At 49.0% G+C, this 27,808-nt stretch overlaps 1 protein-coding gene across 4 annotated transcripts in view; it reads right to left on the minus strand.

Moving 5' to 3' along the window:
- LOC126543158 (puratrophin-1-like) overlaps positions 1-27,808 on the minus strand; it is a 379,196-nt gene that overhangs the window by 264,139 nt on the left and 87,249 nt on the right. For all 4 annotated transcript variants that reach the window (XM_072286218.1, XM_072286216.1, XM_072286212.1 and 1 more), the window contains exon 2: positions 19,913-19,963. In XM_072286218.1, coding sequence (XP_072142319.1) covers positions 19,913-19,954 — 42 coding nt within the window. In that variant the 5' untranslated portion in view covers positions 19,955-19,963. The remainder of the gene's footprint in view (positions 1-19,912; positions 19,964-27,808) is intronic.

The raw sequence follows: 27,808 nt of genomic DNA on the forward strand, positions 1-27,808 counted from the left end.
TGCGGAAAATGGGATGCGTCAATTATCTGCATGCAGACGTGGTATCTTCATTACTATGACACAACAACGAATCTTTACCTACCATCTGGAGACGCATACCTTGCGAATGCGGGAAGAGCGAAATTACCTGCATACAGATGTGGTATCTTCATAAGCGTGAGTGACCGTCTGTGATATAGAACAGAGAACTGTCACTACGTCGGCGATATCAACAGCGGACTTACTCTTCTCTTAATCGATTCCTCCCCTTTTGCCCTTCCTCTAGTTCAGGGTAGCCAACCGGGTTCAGTCCTGTTTAACCTCCCTGCCTTTCATTTACGCTTCCCCGTCACTCTCACTCCCTCCACCCTCTCTCTCTCTCTCTCTCTTTCATTACTAAGACAACATAACTGCAATCAATTGAGCACCGTTCATATGGGTATTATTATATTCTGATAATAACTGTCTTACGAGGATACACGTTTGTATAAGCTAAATTTTATTATTCGTTTAATTTATTTAGCTGCCATCCTCGGTGTTATAGTCCAAGAGAGAGAGAGAGAGAGAAATCATGAATAGAAAGGTAGGGAGGTCAACCAGAGGTAGTTCCGGTTGTCTACCTGAATGTGCCTATGAGTGCCCACAAAGCGTGCACAAGGACGTTCACAGGGGACAGCGCATTACTTGCGCTTTCATGACACCTTCGACTTTTCCGTGTACGAAATGAAAAAAAAAAAAAGGAAAGTTCCACACCTTTCGTTGTCAAAACGGCCGCGCTTTCAGCTTCATGCAAATGTGGATGCTCGCAGGAACTATAGTGGTGTTGTTGAAGCGGACGATGCTTGTTGGAAGACGGGTGCCATAGTTGCTGATACGAGAGTGCTGCGCTTCTTTGTGCCGAGGCTGGCGCAACAGATAACTCGGTCATTATTGTACTGCTAGAACGAAGCAAAAGAATTCCGCTTGAGAGGTTGCGGAGGTAGAGGCCTTCCAAATTCGCGCATGCAATATTCTGTGCATGCGCGGAAGGCCCCCCCGTATTTCAGAAGGAAGCGTCACGCCTACTCCTCGCTTCAATCCGTGACACCGGTTTGCTTGCTATTTGGTGACGGGTCTCCGTGTCTAAGAAACGCTCAGGAGGAGGAGTTGCCGGCCAAGCTAAACCCACTTGCATCTGAAGCTTCGCAGTAAAGAAGGTTGTGCCACCGAATACGAGTCTCAGAGAGAGAAAGGTTATGTGGAAAGGAATTGACGTTAACCAGCACTAGTTCTGGTCAGCTACCCTGTGCAGAGAACAAATATGGAACTTCGATGACTACAGCGTTCGTGCCCTGTCATTTATACCAAGGTTACGACGCCGAACGACGTGCTGCTTTCAACTACGGACCTATGAATTCGCCGAAGTGGGCAGAATGATCTATAATCGTATCACAGGTCTTGTAGAATAGTGTTAAAAGTGCATGTATAATAGTGACTTTTGATGCAAGGGCAGAGAAAGAGGGAGGGAGGGAGGGAGAAGGATAAATGAAATGTAGCGAGGTTAACCAGAGCTGAATCTGGTTGGCTACCCTGCACTAGGAAAGGGGAAAATTGAGGCAAAGATTATGCTCCCGTCCAAGGCGGCAGATGGCTTTGGAACATCCTTTTTAACCGCAGGCGCCACGTAGTACGTCAGCTTAAGAGCAAGCAACTAGACAATAAGCCCTCGTCTGCTACCTGATGACATCGATACCTGAGGCCCTCGCTATGCAATGAGCGGCAAGAGTAAGGCGATCCGAGGGGCTCCATGTTGTGACCAAGGTTGACAATTGTTGGCGTAAGCAAGCGACTCAGAATTTCTGCTTAAAACTGCGCATACGTATACGGGAGATTCTAAACGCTTAGAATCAATAGCTGTCAATAGTTGAAAGTATCTTCCTAGGGAAAAAGTGTTCATTCGAGAGATTTGATTTTAAGCAATCGCGCATTCAACGCCGCCTGCGCTGGCGGCACAGCTGTGGTTTATCCCAGAACTCGGAAATTATGGAGAGGGTGCAGGAGGACTGCGAAAAAGTTCCACAGGAACGGGAAATGCTTCTTCGCCAGGAAACATGCTCGCGCCGGCCGGGCGGCGCGGTATTTTTCTCACTGCTTCTCTGGAATTAGGGTCACGATGCTGCGAGATCGTATGTAAGTCTGCCGTTTTTTTTTCTCTTGGTAACACATCATAACGACCGTAGATAGCTGAAGCTTTAACGCAGACGTGTTTATATGCGTAGATCTCCCGCCATATATCTTTACACAATACGTAGCGGAACTTAATCAGTTAGAAATAATAAAGAGAAACGGTCTGCGAAAACTGTCGTCGAGGTGCTTAAAACATTTTATACATTGACGGGGAGCAGCAAGAGTGATAAATATAAGATAAAGCTAACCATTCCACTCCAATTGCACTAATCTCTTTTACTCTCCTTCATTTTACAGCTCAGGAGCCCGTCGAGTTCAAGTTCTTCCGCTCTTCTTTGATGCCTCTTCTCTTGTTCTAGAGCTAATTTAACGTATAAGCAATTTATGCCTGGGTATCTGATCAACCTCCTGCAGAACGTCTGTAAGGGAGCTTATGCCACGATTGACATACGCGCATTTTTCATTGTCTTGCTACCTCTTATTAGTTTGACAAGCTCGAATTACGTCAAAGCATTCTAGCAATCTACTTAAGATGCATAGCTACTGCATTACCTGCTCTAAATTTGAAATGAAATAACCGTACAGGTCCTTTCTCATTACAGTTTATCCTAACTAAAACAAAGCTAGCAATCGTTGATGCACAGCCGATGAAACGCTAATCGATGTGATGGTCAATACAATACTAGTATTTCGTAACGCATGCCCCAGTTCACAAAACAGAAATAAGAACGACTCCTGCATGGAGAATTTAGGTTTCTCAAAGGGGGAGGCTCACGGATGGGCTTAATAACGGAGATGAGATGTACACGAATTAGCTTGTTTTTGTTGTTTTCATGTAAAGGCTTATACTTATATTGAAAGAGTGAAGGAAATATAGAAAGACAGAAAGAACGAAAGAAGGAAAGAAAGAAAAGAAAGAAAGAAAGAAAGGAAGAACAAAAAAAAAAAGAAAAAGCACCGAAATGAAAACACGCTCGATGTTTCGCAAGCGTTAAATTCGAACGCTTAAAAGGAGCACCAAAAATACAGTTTCCCTTCTGCCATCGAACCGCGATAGCCTTATACACGGTAAATCACCGTAAGCAAAGCCCAGCGGTAGGTATGCAAGGAACGTGCTCGCTGGGAGTCGATCACGCCTTCTTTATTACTGATCAGATCAGCTCAGAATGATACGCAGCTGCATCGCCCTAACGTGCGGAGCCGTAATATATCGAAGCGCAGCAAGAGAGAAAGGGGGACTTGAGAGCCTCGCTCACCCTTTTTAACCTTTGGGCACGCCGCCAAATCGACTGAATCGGGTGATCGTTCAGGCCCTAAATTGGGTGTCCCAAGCGGAGAGCGGCCGCTCACGCGTTCCTTTCCAAAGCATGCATCGTCCCGGTGCCGCAACGTGCCGCGGGTAAACGTACGCGTGCGGCCCGGTATCGCGGCGGATCCCTCACGTTCCCTCCCGTTTCAATCATCCCCCTTCTCATCCTTGAGGCCTGTTGCGAGGATATGCCTGCAGCGGAAAAGATATAATGATTAAAAAAAGAAACAAAGTGGGTACGTTCATTAGGTGTAGTGGTCTTCGTCTTGCGCGCGTCTGTCAACAAACCGCAGAAGTTAGCATATTACAGAGCTGTTTGGGACGACAACATGTGCGGCATCTCCAGCTTTCTCTACGGACGGCTTCTTGACCGCAGGAGGACAAAATGGAAAAGAAGAGGATAACTAAGTTCGAGGCGATCGACCTTGGTAATCGGATATCACACTGTTCTTAAATAATTAATTATCAGGTTTAACGTCTCTAAATCGCACAGCGGGTTATGAAAGGCGCCGTAGTGCTAGGCTCAGGATTGGCTCTGACCACTCTGGGTTCTTGAAAGGGCACGTAATGCACCCGTTTTTGCATTATGTGCCTGCCCATTGGAATGCGGCCGCCGCGGCCGGGATTGACACCGCAACCTCGCGCTCACCAGCGCAACGCCATAGGCATTGAACTACAGCGAGGGTACGTTCTTTTTAGCATGCTACTTGCGGACTGCATCTTGGGTGGGTGGAGTTCCGGGAAGGGAAACGGCACGTTATGCTCGCGACGCCGTATGCACGCAAAGAATGCGAAAGACAAGCCCACCCGACCTCCCCTTCACCCCCCTCCTTTCCCGTTTTGCGCAAGTACTTTGTCGCCGCACGCATGAAAAAGCATTGCGCTCAATGCATCCTTGGATACGTGGACGGAATGTGTGCGTGTATGCGCGTACATACACAGTGGGACTGTTGCTCTCTTTCCGAGACGACGCTCCGGATTCGGACTTTTCCCTTCGGCCGGCCCGCTGATAGATCCAAAACGAAGGCAAAAAATAAACAACAAAAGCCCCGTTCAGGGGCTTCCTACTCGGGTCCCAGGCGCTGCCCCCCAGTCGCTCAAGACAAGCCACGCTGCGGAACAAGAGATGGGGTCGCGTTAGCCGATAAACGACCCACTCCATATTAGCGGCGATTTCGTTTGGCCTAAAGAGAGCCGACGCTTGCCGGGGCAGGATAACTGGCCCCGGCCGAACACGCTGAATCAGCCAGGAAGAAAACAACAAGCCAGGTACGAGGAACCTGCTCGCTGGAGCGGAGGATCGCCACTTCTCGTGGATTTCGGGTGAACACGCCGCCATTAAAATGATGGGCCGCTCAATATCTCGGCCGCGTATCAATGTGTGTCACTTGCAAGCTCGATGAAAGCCCGCCTGATTTACGAGGCTCCTTTAAGCGGTGCCTTAAATAAACCGTAAGAGCCACGGAAAAGCCCTCGCGCTTTGTGCATCTGTGCGCGCGTTTCTCTGCACTGCGGCAGCCGCCGGCCGACTCGTAATAAGGCGTGTTTACGCGCGGCGGTTTTGCGCCGCGCCAAACCACGGTGCCGTGCCCGCTCGACCCAGCTCCGCCGCCGCGCGCGGACCGAGCTCCTCTCAAAAGGAGCAAGATAAGGGGGGGCCCGGCCACCACGCGGCGCTCGTGACCGCCTTTCTCCTGGGCGCCGTTTCCTTCTGACGCTGCCCGGCCGCGAACACACGATAATTGGCGAACACTTTCGCGCCAATACATGTATTGGCCCACGTATGACCGTGTAGTACAACGCGCGCGCATACACGCGGACGACACCGAGGTTGAAACGGCGGTTATAGCCGGAGGAGGCCGGAGACGGGCCTGCTACCACAGCTCTCCTCGCTCTCCCCCATGAACGCGGACGAAACGCGTGACGGAGCGTCCATTCTAATGGGGTAAAACGGAAAATAAAAAAGAAGCGAGACGATAGACTAGACACACGCGGCTGTACACACTGGGAGAAGAGTAAATAAGCGCTCTTTTACGACAGGAAGTCCTTGTCTCAGTCTACAACGGATTACGATACTACACAGATCTCCACAACGCATCGAGTCTGTTGGGTAACCAGTTTAGTTTAGGAGAGAACGCAGAGAAGCGCGCCGCTGGAATTTACCCGCTGTTCTGTGTTGCGTGCGTTCGGCATGACTGACTAGCGAGGTTACTTCGTTTCGCTCGCTTCTTCCGCAGCGGCCCCCTTCCCGCTGCCTCTACATACAAACACAACGCGCCTTCGGGAAAAGAGATCGACTATAGTGTAAAGGCCCAAGCGTTTTTTGTTTCAGCGTGCGTGGGTTTCCTGCTTTTCGGTATGCGTCGCACTGAGAAAATGGAGGCCACGTATAGCCGCTTAGCATGGCAGTGGTGAATTAGAATCGCTTCGCTCAACAGTCGAGAAGTATTCGTGGGCAAGGGCAATCATCGGTCACGCAGAGGAACAACGCGACGCACAAAAGGGGTCAGATAGAAAAACCTGCGCTCACAGCGGGACCCTGCATATAGAATATGTATTGAAAAAAGAATCGTGTACCAGCCGCGAATAACCGGAGACAAATTCGTAATAAACGGAATTTTTACGAGGGGAACAGGAAGCGTTGCGTTTAGGTTCTAGTGTATGCACATGTCCATTCTAAACAAAAGCGGTGGGCAGACGAAGTACTCTTATGTCCCAGAAGTGGTGACCGAATATTATCGTCAGCGTACCATTTAAGAGAGGAAACACTAGCTCAACGGGGGTCGTAGACTAAGCCGCAGAAAAGCCCGCAAACAGCCGCCTAAAAGGCGATAGAGAGTAAAGAAAACACTTTCCCGCGTATTTTCCGCCCTTTGTTAGATGGCACAGAAACGGAAGCCGTTAGTCTTTCTTTTTTTGTTGATTTCCCTACCAGCTGTTACGGAGCAGCGCCGGGAGCGCGACCCGTTGCGTCGCTGGCGGGCGGCGGCGCTCGTCTGCGCGCCCCGCCCGGTGGCGCACGGGGCGAGCGCAGCCCACTCGGCCGCAGCACCACCGCGGTGCTCGCAAGTGCGGCGCGGAAAGCAAAAGCCAGCTGCAGAGCGAGGCGTGGGTGATGGCAGTCGGCGCGGGTGTGCGACTTGTCTCTGCCACGAGGTGTCTCGGCGGCGGCGAAATCGCATCGCGGATTGCCACGACAGCCTGACCTTCCCGCGCCGTATAGCCAGCTGACAGCGGCGCCCTGAAAGCGTCCGCCCACAGGGCGTCACGTAACGTCACCACGCTCGTCTTTCTTCTTTTCCTCGTGCCTCCACGCATTGCGCAAAATATCGCATGCAGCAACGCCGAGAGCGATGAATTGCGGAGAGAGAGAAAAAAAAAGAGTGGTGGTAGGGGAAGTAACAACTCCGACTAAGTGCGACGGACAAGTTGCAACGCGCAAACTTTCTCAGGTCGCTGGGAATGAACCATAAAAACCTGGAACAATGAACCCTTCATGCGGGAACCGACCGCGGCGCCTCACATTCAATCGTATATCACTTTTGGCTTACAGGCCCCGCTGGTGTAGTATATCCATTATCGTAGAATCTTCGCCGCAGGAACTTCTTGTACACAGTTTTGCATAAAAATAATTTCGCTACTGCAGTTTAGCTACATGTTTCCGCGCGTGCGGGCGCCATAATCCGCGCAATGTTCACGCCAAGCCGGGCAAAATAAAAATGAAAATTAAGAACTCTTTCTTTTATCAATGCGAACCAAGGTTCAATGCGTGCCCACGGGCCGTATTCACAAAGCTTCTCGTTCGTAAGTGCTCTTTGTCATTGGCCAGCCGCCTTCGCTAATCACACGGTGTTATTTTTTTTGAGACCATACAGGCTTTTTTATAAGTTAAGTAAAGAGCGCAGCGAACGTGGTGTTTTTTGCAAACGACTTCCTAGGCGAGGAGGACATACTTTGCCGTTAATAACGTGAGCTTCAGAAAACTAATGAACAAAAATTTATTCACTTTTTTATTAAAGCCTTCGGCATAGTTGTCTAAATGACAAATTTGTAGGTTGTGACATTTTCATGTACATCCATCTTTTAAGAATATTAGAAATATTAGAAGTTTGAGAGATAGCAGGCGGCGGTAAATCCTGACCCGACACACAGAGCCGCACATTCTTGTCGAGGAAAACGTGCCGTATCACTAGAGAGAGAGAGAGAGAGAGAGCAAATGATAAAGGAAAGGTAGGGAGGTTAACCAGGACTGAGCCCGGTTGGCTACCCTACACAGGGGAAAGGGAAAAGGGGACGGAAAGCTCCCGCGACTGGCCGAGACGTTCGGTTTCCAACTTCCTCGCGCTTGTCGTCACGGGGCGTTTTGATGAATGAATGAATGAATGAATGAATGAATGAATGAATGAATGAATGAATGAATGAATGAATGAATGAGTGAATGAATGAATGAATGTCTTTATTTCCCATAAAACGAATTCTATGGTGGGGTTCTGGGTAAAAAGTTGCGCGCACGCAACTTGAGCAGCCCAAAAACCCATGAAAGGCAACAGGAGGCAGCGGGCGCTCACATGTGATTACACAAGAGGGTAGACGTCAACTTACAAAAATGTATGTATACAATAGGAAATACATTTTGATAATCACAAAAACAAGCAGTCTGTGTACATAAGGAAAATAATAAATTTAGACATGAGCATGATAGATTAGTTTAAAAGAATTTATAGGGAAAGAAAAGAAAAATAGAAAACTGAACATAGCACTATGTTCAGTACAGTACATACTCAGAAAAATAAAAGGGTCATATACAGCATAGCATATGCACAAACGCAATAAACAATAACGAAGTTACTCTGACTGGAAGTAGTTTTGCAAGCTCAATAGTGACAGATCATCTATTTTTTGTAAGGCGAGGTTGTTTAGTAAAGTCGGAAGTTTACGTTGAAGCATTTGCTGACCGTAATTCGTTCTTGAATGCGGAATGTTCCAGTGTTCAGGTGCCTTTGTGTCATAGGCTGCAACATGTTTAGGTAGACGAGCTATATTTCGGATACCGGCCGTTAACTGCGTGCTTGAGTTCCTTGCGATACGTCAGTGCCAAACGGCGCTGAAAGATAATTTCAATTCTACATAGAATAAGTGATGTGAACAGTGACTGAGTAGGGGAATCATAAGGCTTGTTACATATCAGGCGTATTACTTTTTTCTGCAAGATAGAGAGACAGTCCATATTGGTTTTGGAGGCCGTGCCCCATACCAGACAGCAGTAATTTATATGACTTAAGAATAAAGCATTGCAAATAAGTATTTTCATGTAGCGTGGAAGATATTTAAGGCAGTATACACTGCGCCTATATCTGATATGATAGCGGCGCCTCCTTTTATTGCTCCCGCGGCGCTCGCTTTCGATATTGCCTGGATTTACCGTTGAAATTCGATTATATATATCTCGAATTAGTTGCAACTTTCAAGAAAAATAAGGGTGCATTAAAATGTGACTGGCTCCAAATTCGCCATTTAACTCTTTCCCTGCCATGGGGAAAATAGGTGTTTTTGTAGGTTACGCAAGATTTTTTCTTCTGAAGGAACTAGTGCACTGAATATTTTAAGCAATACATAAAAAAAGCAGAGTGAATGCACTTTCATGCATCAAAATTTTATTAACCTGATGTATGTAATAAAAGAAGATTTGACGATCGCGAAACGATTCCTACTTTGACGATCGCGAAACTTAGAAGCGTGTTCAAAAATTACCGCCTCTTGGGAAAAAATCGAACGGCTTAGAGAACACAACTATCGTTCTCCTCCTTCACGTTCGACGGAGAAGTGTGTCCAAGAGCGGCGCGGAGGGTCTCGAAAGCGCTGTTTGAAACATTCGATAGCGGGCGGCCATTCTTGCTTCCTAATTTGACGATCGCGAAATTTTCAAAGCGCGTTCAAAAATTACCGCCTGGGAGAAAAAAGCAAACTGTTTAGAAAATAAAAATATAGTTCTCCTCCTTCACGCCGATAGCGTAGTGTGTCCGTGAGAGGCGCGGGATGCCTCGAAAGGGACGTTTCAAACCATCGTTAGCGGGATAACGATGTACAATTGGGGCGGTACGGAAAGAGTTAAACAACTGCCCCTAAGGCACTAATAAAAACAGTTAACACATTTTATTGTGATAGCATTTATATGGACACTCCAGGCGCATTTTTCTCGTCGTCGTGATGTCCCATATAAAGTCCAAGGGCGATAACACCGTCGACTGGCCGTATGCTGTGTGCGCCAGTGAAATTACGCGAGGGGAGCCGACGATCGCGGCTCAATCGGGCACGCGCGAGGGAGGAAGACGGAGAGCAAGCGCGCCGTCTTCCGTGGCGCGAAGGGCCGTGCGGAAATGGGAGGGAGGGAGGGGGAAAGGGCATCGGGCTCCGGCAGCAACTGCGTATTTTGCGACTGGGCGCCAGGGGAACTTACGATTGCGGCGCAATCTCGCGCGCGAAACGGAGGAAAGTGGAGATAGCAGCGCGGGAGGCGCGTATTTCAAACTGCTTGTATACGGGTACAGCGGGGCGCGGCTCTTGCGGAAACGACGGACGTTTGCGCGCATGCGCGAGTAAGAGCGGGTGCGGGAGAGGAAATGTGGGGAGTTTTGCTCCTTGGAAATACGACTCTGCCTAGGTACTACGGAGGAGTTTCTTGGCGCGCGTTGTATGCGCTTGTCCCTAGGCATGCCGGCAGAAGTCGCGGGGCGCGGTAGTGCTGAACTTAGCATCGCAAGTTGGCGGCTCGACGCAATCATATTTATTCGATCATGTTTTTACTAGTGAAAACAACGTGTCATTATTTCGCGTTATTGGCGGCGCCTCCAGGACACCAACGCGGTGACGGGGACATCAAAGCTAGAAGCCGGACTGGTCCATGGGTTGGTGCTCGCAGAGGCCTGCGCGTGCCAGGGGAGTATAAGATCGGCTGTCCGCTATCGCGGACAGCCAATTTTTTATACGAACACCCCCTGGCACGCTTCGGTCTCTGCGGCCCCAAGCCACGGGCCGCCCTGCTTCCAGCTTTGATCCCCCCGATACCGCTTGGGTGCCCCGGAGATCCTGCGCCGCCTGCTTTATTATAACCTCAGGTGCTCTCCTGAGGCCTCCGTTTGCCGGTTACATGTGCCCTCCTGGAGCAGTGCTTGTAAAAAATCCGATTTATCGTTGCGACGAAAAAAGCGACCCGCGACTTAGACAACACCAGTCAGAACACTGTCCTTTCAGACACAGCGTTCACCAAGAGGTGTCCGCGCCCACTGCCTCACCGCGCGGGCAGCCAGCGGCGGAGCGTATAAGCCAACTCGACCACACTCCGCAATGCCGGCATGTTTAGGGGACAAACAAATACAACGCGCTCTAGGAAACCTCCTCCGTAGTGCCTAGGCTGAGTCACATATTCAAGGAGCAAAAGCCCCCAGATTTTCTCTCTCGCGCCCGCTCTTACTCGCGCCTGCGCAGAAACTTCGAGCTCCGTCAAAAGTGCCACGCCCCGCTCTCCCTACTAGCAATTCTAAAATCGCTTCCCGTTCAAGCGAAAGACAGCAAGAAAGTCACTTCGCTCGCTACTGCTGCTGCGCTTGCTCACGCCAGCGTTTTGACAGCGAGTGTCCGCAGTCATCGAGCGTGATGTGTTCATGTTTGCCTGTGCGGGCTGACAACATGCTTGTTAATTCAGATCGCAAGCGAATGTTTCCAAGTTTATACGACCGATAAAACTGCTATCATTACTTCGTATAACTGTCTACTAATTTGCTATCGCAATTGATTCTTCGCCTTTCGGGCGAAACTGTGACTTTTTGTTAATTATTCCTCTGAAGCTTACGTTATTAACAGCAAAGTATGTCCGCCTCGCCTAGAAAGTCTGCAAAAACGCCACGTTCGCTGCACTTATAGCCTTCTTATTCTATTTCTATATTTATTTTAATAAACAAACAAACAAGCAAACCTGTATATTAAGCATCAGGATTGGCTCCAATTTTATCTCGCGAACAATTCTAGCATAACACCGTTTTGTGAATACGGGCCCAGGGTCCGTACTCCTAAAAAGCTCTGCAGCTAGAATTACCACGGTTTCAGTATATCAGAAAATTTTGTAGTATACATGTCCCCCTGCAAAAGTTTGTGTGATACTGGAATGAAAAGACAGACAGACCGACAGACAGACAGACAGACAGACAGACAGACAGACAGACAGAGACAGACAGAGACAGACAGACAGACAGACAGATAGATAGATAGATAGATAGATAGATAGATAGATAGATAGATAGATAGATAGATAGATAGATAGATAGATAGATAGATAGATAGATAGATAGTTAGATACACGCAACGCGACTTCCGCGTAGCGTGGGATTCTCGAGAATGTGAAAACGCCGCATTTGGAGGCAGTGTGAAGAAAACTCAGTGTGAACAGCGTTCCACTAAGGCCCCACACTGAGACATTAAAAAGTCAAGAGAAAGTGGAGAGGACTAGCTCTGCCTAATAATTTCCTAATAGCAGAGGAAGTGGCCGAACTTGCGCCATGTTTCTTTCCTGCACTCTATCGCTTTTTCCTTTCCTTTTTCTTTTCTTTCTTTCTTTTCAGGCACCTTGTAGACAGTCAGTGGGTTTGGTTGAGGGGATAAATTAAATCCAGCCCTACAGGATCGGACATAAATATTTCGCTTTACTCTCTCTTCCTTGGCCCGAGGAATAAACAGGCTGTCAAGAAAAAAAATGCTGGCCCTGCCGTAATCGAGAGCAGATGTAAGCATGAAATGGCAACCGGCAAAACAGATTAGTTGGAGATAAGACTAGCCACAATCTTAAAATGGGTGTAGTGCACCTTCGCAAAGGCACACCTCACCACACCACACCGCCCCACGCCATAATGTGAACTGGTCCCTATGGACGCTGCCTAGGTAGAAGAAGAAAACTGGCTGAAGGCGGAACGACAGGCAAAGAAAGACGCTAGGGAGGCAGCGTGCACTGCCCAGCTAGAAGAAAATCGCCTGAAGGAGGCGCAACGCAGCGCGGCGCCACCTCTCGAGGCGACACAACGCCCGCACCGCGGAAATCACGGAACGCTGGCGTTCTAAAGAGCACAGACAACTCTGTCTCAGCGCTAAAAGATGACTATGAAGTGTATGGTGTCCTGTATCTGCCTTTTGAACGTCGCTATTGGAAATGCCAAATAACACTTCAGCGTGCTAGAAGTTACAGCTTGAGTGACATTGTGCACAAACATGAAGAAAAACTTGGAAGCTATATTTTTGCAACTTGTTTGGGCAGTAGCTAGCGTATGTAATGCGGTCCTGTACGAAGAGTTGGGAGCCAGAGACCGCATTTTGTTAAGGTTTGACTGGTTGCCTGGATGATCTCGCTTTTTTTTTGCAACTTTCATCGTGACGGACCGCTTGTCAGAGTCAGGTTTCGGTTGAGCGGTATTCACGGTAGCTGTTGCTTCCACGAAGGGCGGCGGCTGTTGTCGCCGCTGGTGAGCTCTTTTGTTTGCGTGTGACGGTCTGTGTCGGGTCCCGTCTAGTCCAGGCGGACACTCGTATCGACTGTCAGCTTTGGTTACGCTGACTTAGTCACCAGCTCCCTGGTCCTGAGAAAGCGATGATGCAGCGTGAAGGGCCCTTCATAGCTCCACGCACGCTGTTGCGTACTCCAGGGTAGCGTATCGTACTGCTGCCGAGTTGTAGCCGCGCCTGCCTATCGAAGCTCGACCGACGTTACTTATTGGGTAGCGTGGCGTTGTCGGTGGGCTGCAGGCATCCGGTAGACCATGGCGACCAAGCAAGGGCGAGACGATTTCTAATGCGAAACTTGCATGGTTTATTCAAAGGTTGGTGAAAGAAAATGAGAAGAGCATGACGTGTCAAAAGTACATTTCGAAGTCCCTTAAATAGGCTCTCTACAATCGTGGGAGGGATCTTGCTTCCGTCGACGTCACGTGACCGGCACTGAAAGCCTGCTGAAAGGAGGACTCTTGCTTCCGTCGACGTCACGTGACCGGCACTGAAAGCCTGCCGAAAGGAGGAGGCCGTCCCGCCTCCTGGAATTGAAGACGCTTGTCCGTCTCCCTTGCGCGTTGCTGGTTCGTGGAAGTTCTCCTTTTGGCCGTTCGAGGAACGGATCCCCCTAAAGTCGCACACACACACACACACACAAAAGAGGCCTGTACACTGTGGGGCTTCCGCCAGACCGGCAGACACTCGAAATGGTCATGGCGAATTAGGAAGTCACGCTTCATTTCGACGAGGCCTGGTGGAAGAAGGTCGGGTGAGAGAAAGTTCTTTCTGCACGAGGTGCGGGACGCCAACCATAGCAGGCGAAGTCACGTATCATTTCGACGAGGCAGGGTGAGAGATGGTCGGTTGAAATTCCTTTCTGGACGTGGTGCCAGACGCCAACCGTAACAACGCCGGTTGTTAAGAACGGCCCACTGACATGCAAGTTCTAGCTGTTAGGAATGGCCTGCCGAGGTGGCAACGTGCAAGTTTTGCCAGCCAGCTGCGACAGCGGCGGCAAACTTTTCTTGGAACGCCACCGCAAACCTCTAGCCACGGCATCACTAAGTCGACTGTGTCGAGAACAATACGTGCGTCCTCGACTCTCCGTCGCTGGAGCCGAGTTTGACGAAGCAGACTTTGTGCCTGAACCCGCCACCGCGGACCTGATCTGCTATGAGGGGGGAGTTGCCGCGGGAACGTATACGGAGACCCCTTCCGACGCGTCGTTCAAGAAGCAAGACAATGGACACCACGGCGGCCGCGCTGAGGGGGTCAGCTCAGAGTTCTGCGAAGGCTCTCTGCCTCGGGGGGGGGGGGGGGGGACCGTGAACCTGTGTGTGTGTGTGTGTTTAATCCCTCGCGAAGAGGCGGCTCGTCTCCGGGTCGAACGTTTCCCTCACCTTGGGATCGAGGGAGGACCGAGTGTTTATAAACCGCTGTTGTGCGGCTGCTCAGTGCACTTTCTCTCGCAGTCATGCAAGACTGATGAACTGCAACATCCTGATGTAGATACTGTAAATAAACCCATATTCCTCGTTCTCGATGAGAAGCAGTCCTTCCCTTCAACAATGTCCTCAGCGTGGATAAGTTGGACGACGGCATGGGCCAGCTACCTTCTAATTCATGCCCGACTCCAATCTTGACAACTGATTACGAGCGATGGGATTGAGCCCCCAATCCTGACACGGTGAAGCATTAATCGTCGAGAAGGGATGCCGGGTATAACAATGCTAACGCTAAACGCCAATCGTAATAAAGTGCACAACGGATTGTTTGATGCTTAGTTATCGTTCCAGAGAAAAAAAAAAGCAATAAAGAGAGAAGGCCCTGAGTGAGTGCCTTTATTAAGTTCATGTTCAACAGAGTTTTCTTGCTTTAATACGATATTCTTCAACTCAAGATTTAACAAAAGAGACCTTCCTCAACAATGGCTAAGAAAAGAAGAAAGCTTTAAGTTTGCTTAAATCATCATGGTTTTGCTTATTAGGTGCATGTGCAGCGCGCTTTGCATACGGGGCCGAATTCACTATGGTTTTCGTGATCGTCAGTGATCTTTGCCATAGTCTGGTCGCCTTCCCTAATAACATTTCCAGAATCAAGAATGGCTGTAATTCACTTTTACGAACAGTTCTAGCGTAATAGCTATTTGTAAATACGGGCCCTGATGAGCTAGTCGAAGTGATAGAGCGCTTAACTTGGACCCTCATAGTTGAAGCTTAGCGACTTGCTGTGTCTCCTTTGTCTCATCATCCGCGTTAAGTGTGCTGCATGTATACCTCTTGATACTTCATTCTTTCCCCACAAATGATGCACTGAAAACGACTCGCAACTATTCGCAACGTCACGTGGAGTGCATTCAATATTTGCCCCATGTAGTTGCGTAATTCCGTAGCAGTGCGTCGCAAATCAAGAACGAAACAAATATATACCAAATTTAATAACGCGATCGCGTTAAGGTCGTTCGATGCAGGCAATTAATTATCGAACCGCAAGCGGTCACAGTGCACCATTTGCAAGAACCGTCCACGTACCCCGCTTTGCGTCTGGAATCTTGACTTCACCCTCAATCAAATAATAAAGAAATGACACACACACACGCACACACACACGCACACACACGCGCACACACACACACACACGCACACACACACACACACACACACACACGCACACACACACACACACACACACACACACAAAATGCGCGCGCACGCGCACATACTATCTCACTTTTAGCAGCCGTGACGCTGGCGGAGTGCACACCCGGAAATACGCCCAACGTAGAGTGTGAGCGAACACGAAAGTGTATTGTGAGCACGAACTAAGCAAGCACTGGAGGTAAACTGTAGCGCTCATTCGAGACCATTGCCGCGTAGATGAAGTGGACGTCGTTGTACTCGGTTACAGCATAAGCGCATAACGATCTTTCAAATGGACATCAGTAACGGACTAGAACAAGGAAGAGCGCCCGAGTTCGCCGTGGCTTCCTTTGTGCCTGGCCCAGACACACCCGAACGTACACACAATGACGCCCTCCGCAAGAATAGTTCGTTGTTGCAACACTGAGGCCTTTGTAAAGGTGACCGTTCTACGAAAGGCTGAAGCTGCTCGATATGTAAAAAACAAGCGAGTGAGGTCGTTTTAGGAAACGGGAACGTGGGAATCGCGGTCTTCGGAAGACGCGCGTAATTTATGTCTGGTTCTGATTACGAGAGAGATAGAGACGTGTGGCATCCTGAGGTTATTTACTACGAGAATCAGTTAGAGCCTCACCTCTGTCAGGCTTCGCGCCTGCTGTCTTAACCTTGCACTCGATCAAATGATAAAGAAATAAACTGTTTTTGCTTCCTAAAAAAAAAAAAAAAAACAACGGCATAATTGTTCTGACTCGTTCAGTTCAAACTAAAGGTAAAGACGTCCACAGTACACGAGCGCAATGTACCTAATCTTGAATAAAAAAAGATATAATTTACGATAACACGATACTGACGTCAGCTTCGTGACAACAAAGACGGTAGTGGCGTGACGACGCGACAACGTTAACATACCACGCGACGACGATGGAGGCGGCGGGGAAACGACGTCAGCGACGATGAACGACGACACTTTGTTGACCGGCATCTGCCTAAAACTCTCTTAAGAAGAAGAAGAAGAGGAAGTAGAAATTTTCTTGTTGCTATATGTTGAGAGCCCTCAGTATAGGGTCTCGCTGGCAGCATCCTTTAAAGCCTGCTTAAAAAATTCTGCTTCATCTAGGTAGATGCGAGCCGTAGGCTTGCGCGAAATTTGCGCTGCGAACAACCGCCTTTCACTTGGCTTTGAATTAACTGATTTTATTAACACGTTATTACTATACTAGTCACGCCCATGACATATAGCAAATTTTATCATCTATCTTTGGACTCTCTCTCTCTCTGTACGCCAATTCTTGTCACCGTCTCTCTTTTATCCTACTCATGACAGAGATTCGGAGTGCGTAGTCAGAGGCGCTACAGCGTGACGTCACTGACGCACAAACTCGGTTTTACAGTTTTGGTACATTGCGCAGCAAAATATATTGAGACTTCAACAGTCTTTATTATCATACATGTCGAAGCGAAACGACTGTCGCCGGTTAACATTGCACAAAGTGTTGCATAAGAGCAGTACTCGCAGCCATATTATGCGTTCGGGGCCGCATACCTCGAAAGAATTCCTGTCTTTTTTTTTTCGCCTATTTATCTTATTTATTTTTGTACCCTTCGTCGCTGGGGCTTGCCCGGATCCACGTATCCGCTATCGCCAGGTGGGCTATTCATCGGGACGGACGATGGAAAACGAATAGAAACGGAAGAAGATAAAAAGATCTCTAATGTGTCGTATATACATATAAGAAAGGCGAGTCAACAGCGTTGAACGTGGAAGAAAGACAAGGTATACTTAGGCGCATCAGTGTATGCCATGTGGTTTGTTGTTTGGACTGCACTACTTTCGGGATCGGCCCACATTTATAGACTGCACTATCTCCGGCATCACGGCACATATTTTTCATTGAGCAAAGCCACACTTCCGGTCCCGGTTTCAGGCACGCACTGCTAACGAGCATCCTGGGTTTAATTTCTGCCTTTTTCCCGCTATGTATTATTACTACTCGGTACGTAGCTCTATCCTGACTTGGCGCATCGTTTTCGTGCCAGGCTTCATTTTGACGCCTTTTTCGTTGTCTCACGTACACTAGAAGGCCTCAAATCGCCTTACTTTTACCGAAGTGATCAGAATAAGGCAGCCAGATACCCAGATTCGACGGAACCCAAATCGATCTGAAGTCTCCAAAGGAGACCTTGGGCCCTATAACGTAAAACTATACCAAAATGTTTTTATTCTAATCTCCTGACGTCAAATTTGCGTAACTGCCGACGCAATCGTCGGGCGGTCACCCGCAGGGTTGTATGAACAGACAATCAAACGCTCTCCTCGTTCATAGGAGGTCACTTTTCTTTGCTTCAAAAACGAATAACATTGCCTACGCTGAGCGGCTTGTCTTATCTGATTGGCTGACAAGAGGCGAGGAGCACACTCAAGTGGAGAGGGATTTGATGGGGCCGAGCCACTGCACAGAAAATCGATAACCAGCCGAAGAGGGTGGTGCCGGCGTTTGCGATTGGTCCGCTTTTCCTTATTTAACTCGCGGTCGCTGGTCGAAAATCGCGGCGGCATGCAACGGAAGGCTAAGAATGCCACTAAAATCGATCCTCAGCAAAGAAGAGTTCGCAGAACGAGGTCGTAAACGTGCCGAAAGTGCTCGAAAACATTACGCGGCCACGCAAAAGGTTTTATTATACGCAAATAAACCCATGCTTTCCGGTAGGTGCGAGTAGCCGGTGCGTGGGCGATCGGCGGCAGCCATTTTTTATTCCTTTCGGAACGGGGAAGCCTGCGGCTATTCAGAGGAAAACTCAGTTTTGTTCGGCATATTAACGCATCTTTAACGCGTACACGTCACTTTGACGCGGTGAGTTTTTGTGGTTCTGTGACGTCGCGTGACAGGCAGTTGAAGTGGGTGCAGCCCGAAAGCTTTTGACCAATAGCCGAGGGCTACTGGTGAAAAGGCGTCGAATCAGAAATAACTATTTTGCTTTTGTTCGGTCAAATCATGCATAGTCAGTGGGCACACGTCATATCAGATGGGGAGCTATCGCGATTTTCGTGACGCCCCGTGACAGCCAGGCGAAGTGGGGTGGTCCAAAAAAGTTTTTAACCAATCGCATAGGACTGTATGCAGAATTGGAAGAGAAAAGTTTGGAATAGTTTTACGTTATAGCGCCCATTGTCTTGAATAATACTAACAAGTTACGGCCCCTGGGCTCGGCCACGCTACTGGCCACGCTACTGGAACGCAGGCTGAAGGCAAGTGTGCGGTGCGTGCGGGCTAACCATTTTGCAGCCCATCGCCAATCGCTGCTGTATTGACGACATCTAACCTGCGATAAGACAAGCCGTTGTCTAAACTCTTTCTATGCCGCACTGCTGCTGTTGGCCGCGCATGCGCCAACAGATTCTCAGTGTACGCTCACTACGTACGTAGGGAGTATTCATGTGACGACACGTACGCCAGTAGGTTCTATTCACAGCTCCCACTGTGCTAGGAGCCGGCACTGTTGACGGCGGCTGGGCGTAGGCGCGAACAGAGGTCCTGCAATGTGTCCCTTCAGCCTTCCCCCTCCCCCCTCCCAACTTGCCATGGCACGCATCGCAGCCCATTCGGCGAGAGCTCGCAGCCACTCAGCCATCAACACACCAGCACGAGGTTCAATGTCGTCGCCGGGGAGACTTTGATTGAAACACGGCCCCCGGGAAAACGGGGACGTTCCGACCGCGGATGACCCTGCCATCATGTCCACCAAAACACAGCGCGCGAGTGAGGACAGCTATCTTGCGCGTCTCCTCCCACATTTCTTGTTTCCAGCCGCCGGCGCCCCCCTTCCAGCCTCTCTCCTTAGCAGACACTTCTCTCCTCATCGCCCCTTTTTTTTGGCCTTCCTTCGTTGTTCCGCCCCTTTGTGAGATACGGACCATTATTTCCTCTTCTACTTTTGTTTCTTCTGGCTTTCCCCGCTAGCTTTCCTGTGGAAGATGAATGTTCGTCCTTTCGATCCAGTGCTCCGGAGGTCCTCGTTCGCGACCCCGATAACTGCACGAAAGAAGCGGGGCCAAACGCAAGTGCGCTCTGCGCCCTCGCGCATGCAGAAAAGCCAGTACGCACACTGCAGACGGATTGCAATTGGGAAATGCCACCTGACGCTGTTCATTCCCCCCCACCCAAACGTAACCGACTGAAGAATGACAGGGACGCTCGCTCTTCAAACACCGCGACTGCTTGCATCGGCTTCCCATCTTTCTCAAAAGCCTGAAAGAGCTAAAAACACGCTTATGGAGCAGCAAAGTACTTACAAATATATCCGGGCTAGGAGAGCACATTGTCTTTTCCTTCATCTGTTGCACCTGCAAAGAAAATGTGAATTCGCTGTTAGCATATCAACATTCAATTACGCGTCACGTGATTATACGCAGGAGAGAGAGACAGTTGACGTTAGAGAGTTGCTACGCAGGCTCATCTCAACTGGCTGATTTACGCGCGGGTATTATTTCTAATTTTCACAGCTTCACTGTAAGTGGCTGTGCACGGCATCAAAAACGAAAAAAGAAAAAAAACGAAGGAAAGGAGAAAAATAAAAAGAAACAACTGCCAGTTGACCCATTGTGGTAGCAGCAAGACTTGTTAGCATTTGTGGTAGCAGCACGCCTCAATGACTTGGCTGCTTATGTCACTCCAGGGGCAAGTGAGAAGAATCTGGTATAAAGGTCAATGGGGTAATGTGTCCACAACGCACTAAAGGAATCAATCCTGGTAGGCGCTGGTATATTGCGTCAGCTTCTCAGTAAAACCAACACACAAATATAATTAGTGATGGAAACACTAGCTCAGACCAGAAAAGAGTGTGCAAAGCCCTTGCTATCGCATCTCCCAATCCTTCCTTCCCCCCCCCCCCTTCTTGTGCGGATCAAAACTTCACACGTGCGACTAAGACCAAAAATACTAAGCACTCCTTCTTTAGCGTTTACATTTGCTTCAAGGAGTAGAGCTCCAGAATTGCAGCAGACGCTTAAAACTCAGTGAAGACCCATACTTGCGGGAGCTACAGTTGCAAAGCGAGCAGAATCAATTGGCAGCTGGTAGTGAACGTTCAAGCCGCATCATTTTTCTTTCTCCGCTTCCTAAGGCATCTCTGGGCATTTTCCGGAACCCAAGTGCCAGGGCCAGCGTAGAGAGCGGAAAAGGAAAACACTTGGGCGTCCGCGGCATCCCAGCTCGCTGCAGCGTGTGCACAGGAAAGGGATGGAACCTCCGGGACCATTCAGAAGGTCTTACCATAAGCAATGGCGCAAATTATTTTTTTTCCCTGCTCCACCCCAGGCATCAAGACATCAAGACAATCTTGAAAGGAACCCATAGGGCACACAAATCATAAGATCGTTGAGCGCTTGCTTTTTATTTCTCTCGCGCTCGGTTTCTTTTTCCCTCTTTACGTGGCTTGCCATCGCAGAAGCAAGAGACGATAGTGGTCAGCTGTTAGTCGCAATTAATTTCAAGCGAGTCGTCCCAAGCGATTAATAGCGCCATCATGTGCACGTTCCGAGTGGAACTGCCCCCTGTTGGCCAATTAGACGCCAGAGCGGCGATTCTATCGGGCCGATGAAATGACTGATTGAAGCAAGCCGGCTGCGGCTGAGGAGGGACGATGCGGCCGAGTAATCACTCTCCGCATGCAGGATAAATTACACGCGCGTAGCATTGTCCGAATCGAGATCCAGAAGGAAACAATTCGCGCGGCGCGCGAGGGAGGGGAGGGGGTGCGGTCTAGTCGCACGGAGTGAGCAATCCTTATCGCCGTCAGCCATCTTGGTGTAGGGACTAAGGAGAGCATAAGTGCACGCATGCGACTCCGGATTGCGCCGTGGTGGAGCCCGAGCACTGCGGAGGCAGTGGCGGCAACCTCCTTCGGGTCCCCTTTCCCACAGGCTGCATTCTTTTGGAGCGATGCCTTCCGCCAACAAGGTTGCCGGACGATGACCTGGGAAACGGAGACGCTTTGGTGAGAAACATTTGCAAGAGAATTGAGAACGAGACCAGAAAGCGACTCAACCATGTCGAAGCGGCAGCGGTTGTGGTGGTGGAGGAGGAGGCGGCGCTGGCCGTAGGCGCGCGAACGCACGCACCACAAACTGGCTGTCAGCCAACGCGGAGACGCGGGGCCGAGGAATTAAAAGTGTGGCCACAAGGAGCCCCTTGTCTTCTGTCAAGATTGCAGTAGCGCAGCCAGACGGCGCGGCTTCCAGGTTACGAAAACACCAGCGCGACGACGACAGGCCGCGACGCGCGCTGCAAGCGTGTGTTCGGAAGTAGCGAGAAAAAGAAATCAATCCGCGGTGCGGGAGGCTGACGCAGCGACCGTGTATCTGCAGAGTTTGATAACCGAAGAAAAATGCTTCTTCCGCTGACGCGCCATTTATTATCTGCAGCAAGCAAAGTACAGCAGCTTTTAAACACGCCTCGAAAACAGTGCAGACGCGCACACTGAGGATCGCTGCTAGATTTTAATCTTTCGTTTTGGCACATCTTGCAGTTTGCTGCTCGCCCTGGAAGCTCACCTAATGTAGCACGCGCATCTTAACGTTTGTAAAGGTAAGTCTTTCATTGCTCTAGTAAATGCATTGTCTTGGCCCCGCTCGGCTCGTGAAATGACGGCTGTCGCCTGAATGCTTCAAGATTGACTAAATATGCCCTAATTTGTTCCTTTAACTGATTAACGTTCTCAGCCAGAAGTAATGATGCATGAGTGCAAAAGGCCGATACAGATATGTATAAAAAAGTTAAATGAGAGGTTGGGTGAACAAGCTGGAAGCACCCGCTGGGAGCTGCTCCTTTTTCACTTGTGAATGGACACGGAGGTTTCTTCTACGCAGATGAACTTCTACCGTATACGAATAAATTGGCCTGAGCACAAACTCTCGTCTCCTTAGCCGGTTAGGTCGCTGCTCTTTAGTTATTTCTCTCTACACTCCAATAAAGATAATATATATAGAGCTACGTAATAAAGTGTCGATGAATTACCTGCAGATGGCTGTTAAGAAAAACAGACTCTGGCACTGTCAAGTGACACTGACTACTTGTTATGTCTTCGCACCACGAGAATCACTAAAGGCGTCAGATGCATGCTTGGATAGTTTGACATTTACCTTGCACTCTTTCTATTCCGCGAGTGGCGTCAAACCTTGGTGTTGTTTCAAATCGAAAGCGCATTCTGGGATGGTGGTTAATCAAAGGGCCGCTGGAAAACTAGCTGTAGATGCACAATGAAAACTTAAAAACGAAGCAGTACTGAGAGATATGGGCTCGGGTGCCTTTCAAAGTTATGGGAGGTTCCGTGCGAAATCTGCTCCAGAAAAAGACTCGCGAATAAAAAGGAAAATAGATGGGCAGCTACAGGGTACTTAGGTGCCTACATAGGAAACAATTTGGTTCACAAAAAAATGTAGAGAACAGGACCAGGAAACTAATCAGCAAATATTACGTTCCCGGTAGCGGCAACGACAGAGAAAACGGTGCTAAACTTAAAGTTAGAGATGCAGAAGCAGCAGACTGGATAGGAGCGGTGGAAAAGAAGCCAGCTATAGAACTACGAGTTTATCACGCAGCAAACAATGAAATGAAAACAGTAAAGTTTCATGACATTTCCAAAGGGCAGTGTGCTGCTCTTCGAAACAAGATGAGAATATTTGAAGGCGCGGTGTTATAGAAGAAAATTTGTCGAAGACACGATTCATGCGTAGCGTGTGGAAATATCGCAAAAACCATTCAGAATGTTTTGAAAGCATGGGGCAGTATCCATTTTGACATAAATCAGGAGGTGGCCACCGCTCCTGAGGCATTGGGCTTTAGATATACATATATGAGAGGAAAGGTGAATGAACCTGGGCGGTGAAGAACAGCAAAAGAAGGATGGAGTACTGATGGCGTAAACGTAGGGAACACATCGAATGAATAGACAACACTTTTTAGAGCAGTAAATTTCTTTAATGCTCAATTTTGTTTTTAAACACGAATCACAGATCTTAACAGTCGCGAATAAACGCAGAAGAAACGTGAAAATAACGAGCTTGGTTGCACCAGCCAGCTCCTCGTTTCAAAGAAAGTGCTAATAAAATATATCCATCCATGCAATCCAATCGGCTGCAACATCATTGTATGGCCATGACGTCTGTTCAGAAGCAGACGTCACGGCATGGTGGGAAGAAGCTTCGCGCAAGCTGGCCCATGCATTCTCCGCAAACGGCAGCGCTTACCTCGACGCGTAGATAAAACAAGCAAGCAAGCAAGCAAGCAAGCAAGCAAGCAAGCAAGCAAGCAAGCAAGCAAGCAAGCAACTTATTGGCTGTTGCCCACTGGAGCTATCGCGGGCTATCGGCCTGTCGCTAGCAATGCCTTCCGTATGCGGCGCATATAGCGAATATGATTAGGTCTTAGTCTGGGCATCATCCTACGAGCATCCGGAAACGCGATCCACACTGCGGCCCACAGTCGGTACAACCGGTCACAAATATTACACGAAGCCCCAAACTGGTAATTTGCGAACGTGCGCCGATGAGCACGATTCCGTTGATGTATGGTATTCGCCACTCATCGCAAGCATCCAGGAGGCGCATCGAGATGCTTTTACTCTTCGGTTTTCTCGGCAATCGCTTCGCCTGAGCTCGGCATTGCGACACGCGGCCGCAGCTGCACCCACCGCACGTTGTCGCTCTCACTGCCGCGCTCGAACGCAGGGCTAAGCCGGGTTGAGAGCACAGCTCTGTTCGTGGTACTGGCCATTTCTCGGTAGCGATGTTGGGTTGCTCGGAAAAGTAATCATAGCACCGGGAAGAAGGTGCTACGAGGCGTCGTATAAATGGAAGCTATGATTTAGACGGTGCCAATGACACAAGCAGCTGTTAATGGTGGCAAAAGGTGCTCAATGACAAGATGCCGAGCTAGTGAAGTTTTCCCCACGCAACTCGCGGAACCACTGAGCGAAAGGCTGTTAATATTGTAGAAGATAAAAGCAATGCCTATTACGTTTTGGCCGTTCCTTCCTTCTCACTTTGTGCTGTAACATGCTGAATCTCTTGCAAAATTTCGACAGCAGTTGCAAACCCGGTTAGATAGAGTCGTAAATTAACTGTATGGAAAATGAAAAGAGCGCGCCGCCGCATATTTAGCCCCACCAAGACAGCCCGCCATTCAAGGTAAAGCATAAACGCTGAAGAGAGTGCATACGAGTGTACGTATATAGATTACTTTGGAGTTTCAAACCCCTGTCGCACATGCAGTCACTCGCCTAGCGACTGCACGCAATTGAACTGGTTCGGATGGCTTTCTGGTTAGTACAAGCGTAAACACAAATCAGACACTGTAACACATCAGTATCAAGAACGGGCGGGAGAAAGAAAGAAAACGAAAGGAAGGGAGGTTAACCAGATTACGGAAGTCCGCCTGTTGTAGTAAGTGCGAATAAACTCGTGTCAGAGAGCACGCACTCTTGTAAAAGCATAGGCAGCGTCATCAACACGAGGTGTATGACTCTGTGGCCGTCATACCTGCGTGCAGGGTCAAGGCATTTCAAAGCGTTGTTGTCGGAAAAAGGGAAAACTAAATTGACAAGTGATCAAAAGTAGTCGAACAAGAGATGGCATCAGACTGGAACCAATGTTTCGACAAGAGGAATTCCCTCGTCGAAGCATTGGCTCAAGCCTGATGACATCTCTTGCTCGACCATTTTTGATAATCTTCAAGCATTTCTTCGTCTTCTTTATTGATTAAATGTGACAAATCTCTCCACAGCAGACTATACCGAAAATACGTTTTCAGCAGCTGAATTCTCCCGCTAACAATCTCCCTTTGTCGTTCTTTATTTTGTTTTATATGTAGAAGCTCAAAGTTTCTTCAGAAGAGATCTGCAGATTCTGAGCATAACGGAATAGCGATGAATCGATGAATAAAAAAAAAATCGAGTAACGGTGAATCGGAATGTTCACCGCACATGTTTACGTACGAGAATCATGTTCGCAAAAAGGTTTGTCTTTACTCGTGACCTTGATATCATTGAAGAATAAACCAGATCTCCCAGGTCGTACATGACTGAGGGGTTACTGCCAACGGCAATTGCATATAATGCAGCACAGAGACATCACAGCGATATTGCCGTCGTTGATTGCGAGGAGGAGACGCCGTCGAGACTCACAGCGTCAGGAAGAGGGAAGTGGACTATCACAGGCCGATACAGGAAGATATAAAGCTTGTTGTAATTGGATCCGAGAAGAGCCATTAACGATCGCGGAGCAACCGGGTAAAATTAAGCAAGGATTGCACGGAAAACGCGAATGGTCTCTTCACTCCCGTCTTTTGCTCCTCGAAGGTCGGTAATGAAAGTCGCCAATGAAGAAGATGGCACTTCACTATCTTGGCAATCCCACGTAATTGCCCCTCCCCCCCCCCCCCCCCCCTTTTTTTTTCCTTTCTGGCCACCAAACGCTCTTGGAAGCCGCTTAATATTTCGAAAAAAAGCGGACTCATTAGCGACCACGCTTCGCCGCTATACAAATGTGCGGCCCCGTGACCTGATTGACGCCAAGCGTCTATATATCGTTAATGCGTCTGATGTGCTTATTTTTGCCTGTAGTTTTATGCCCTCTTGAATGCAACGCAATTGCATAGTGAACCTTTTACTCGGCTGTTTTGTATTTCTCGGGACACGTGCGACGGCTGTCGAAATAATGTGGACGTGTATACGTACGTATACACGCACATGGTGAGAATTCACATTCGCAGTCCAGATTGCGCGAAGAGATCTTGTTGCGGGCAGAAAATGAGAGTGCGCTAGAAGCAAGGTGGCTACACGGATTGGCAGTGTGCCCGAGAAGCAACGCTTTTATAGGGAGCGCAACGCTGTACGACACCCCAAGGGCACGACCAACTACTGGTGGCTACAACAATGCACGTACGTCGTTTGATTGTTTGTTAATCTGTCCATTTATTTATCAAGTCAACAAATGAGTGCTTGAACAACTCTGATGTACTGCAGACGCAGCGATTAGGTCCTGATATGGAAGCCAGAACAACCCATTCATCCCTGCAGAAGTACCGCGGGACTGAGGGGTTTTACTGTAATCTAGACAGCGCGCAAAACATAAAAGACCAAGCGCGGCGAGTGTCCCAGGCAGGGCATTAAGTGACCGGCAGAGGCCGAAACGACAACCAGCGCGCCACATTACACTTGCGCATCTTGATGCATGACGAACATTAGGAAAGTGGCAACAACATACAAAAGCCGCGGCTATGAGCCGGCGAGCACGCGCTATTTTTGCGAGCGCTTGAATATGATACCGGTACCAGATAGCCACGAAAAAATAGAACAGCTTCTCTCGAAACTGGACCGCTGATGGTATCGTTTCTCCGGGGCAACGCCGCGCACTCCGCCGCGAAGGGCGCAAGTTCACTCCGAGTCTTCTACACATGTGGCTCAACAAGACGCACTGAATCGCGCAGCATTACCCGCAGGGGCCGCGGGTATCGGAGAGGAGGGGGCGTGCTGGAGAAGAATACATTACATTAGCGAGACAGGCGCGTCGATCAGGGCCACACGTAACGCACCGCCGAGAGGGCCTCGCCCGTTCCACGCTTGCGGGGCTCTGCGCGCCACTTGCTCGCGCCGCCGCCCATTTTCACTCACGGCCGACGCTCCGGGTGCTGAGGGTCTCGAAATAACAACGAGAACAGCGCGACGGTCAACAGAGCGACGCCACTGAGAGACAAATCCACGGGCTGCTTTGTTCGATCACCTTACCCGCATCAGCGCCAAAAGGACCTACACCTTTCATTTTAGCGGCTGCGTGTCACTGACTGACTTGATTATTTCTCCTTCGTTGGCTATAGCCCTTCCCGGAAACACAAGCCGACGAGTGTACACGAGCCCTTTTCCGCCGTCTGGCGTACCTGTAGTCTCTGTAGGCAGTCTCCCGTTTAAACCAACGGCGCAAGGTAAACACCCAACGTAATTTGAGCTGGCAATCTCTGTAGGAAGGAAGGAATTAAAAAAAAGAAGTGGAAGGCAGAGAAGGTTAACCAGATAAAGTATCCGGTTGTCTACTCTGCACAGGGGCATGAGGTAAGGGCAGAAAAGATAACAAGAGAAGATTAAATAGAAAAAAAAAATAGAAAAAAAGGAAAGCATCAGTTCGCACATCCTATAG

This window comes from Dermacentor andersoni, chromosome 1, assembly GCF_023375885.2.
Source record: "Dermacentor andersoni chromosome 1, qqDerAnde1_hic_scaffold, whole genome shotgun sequence".
In the NCBI taxonomy this organism is placed as follows: domain Eukaryota; kingdom Metazoa; phylum Arthropoda; class Arachnida; order Ixodida; family Ixodidae; genus Dermacentor; species Dermacentor andersoni.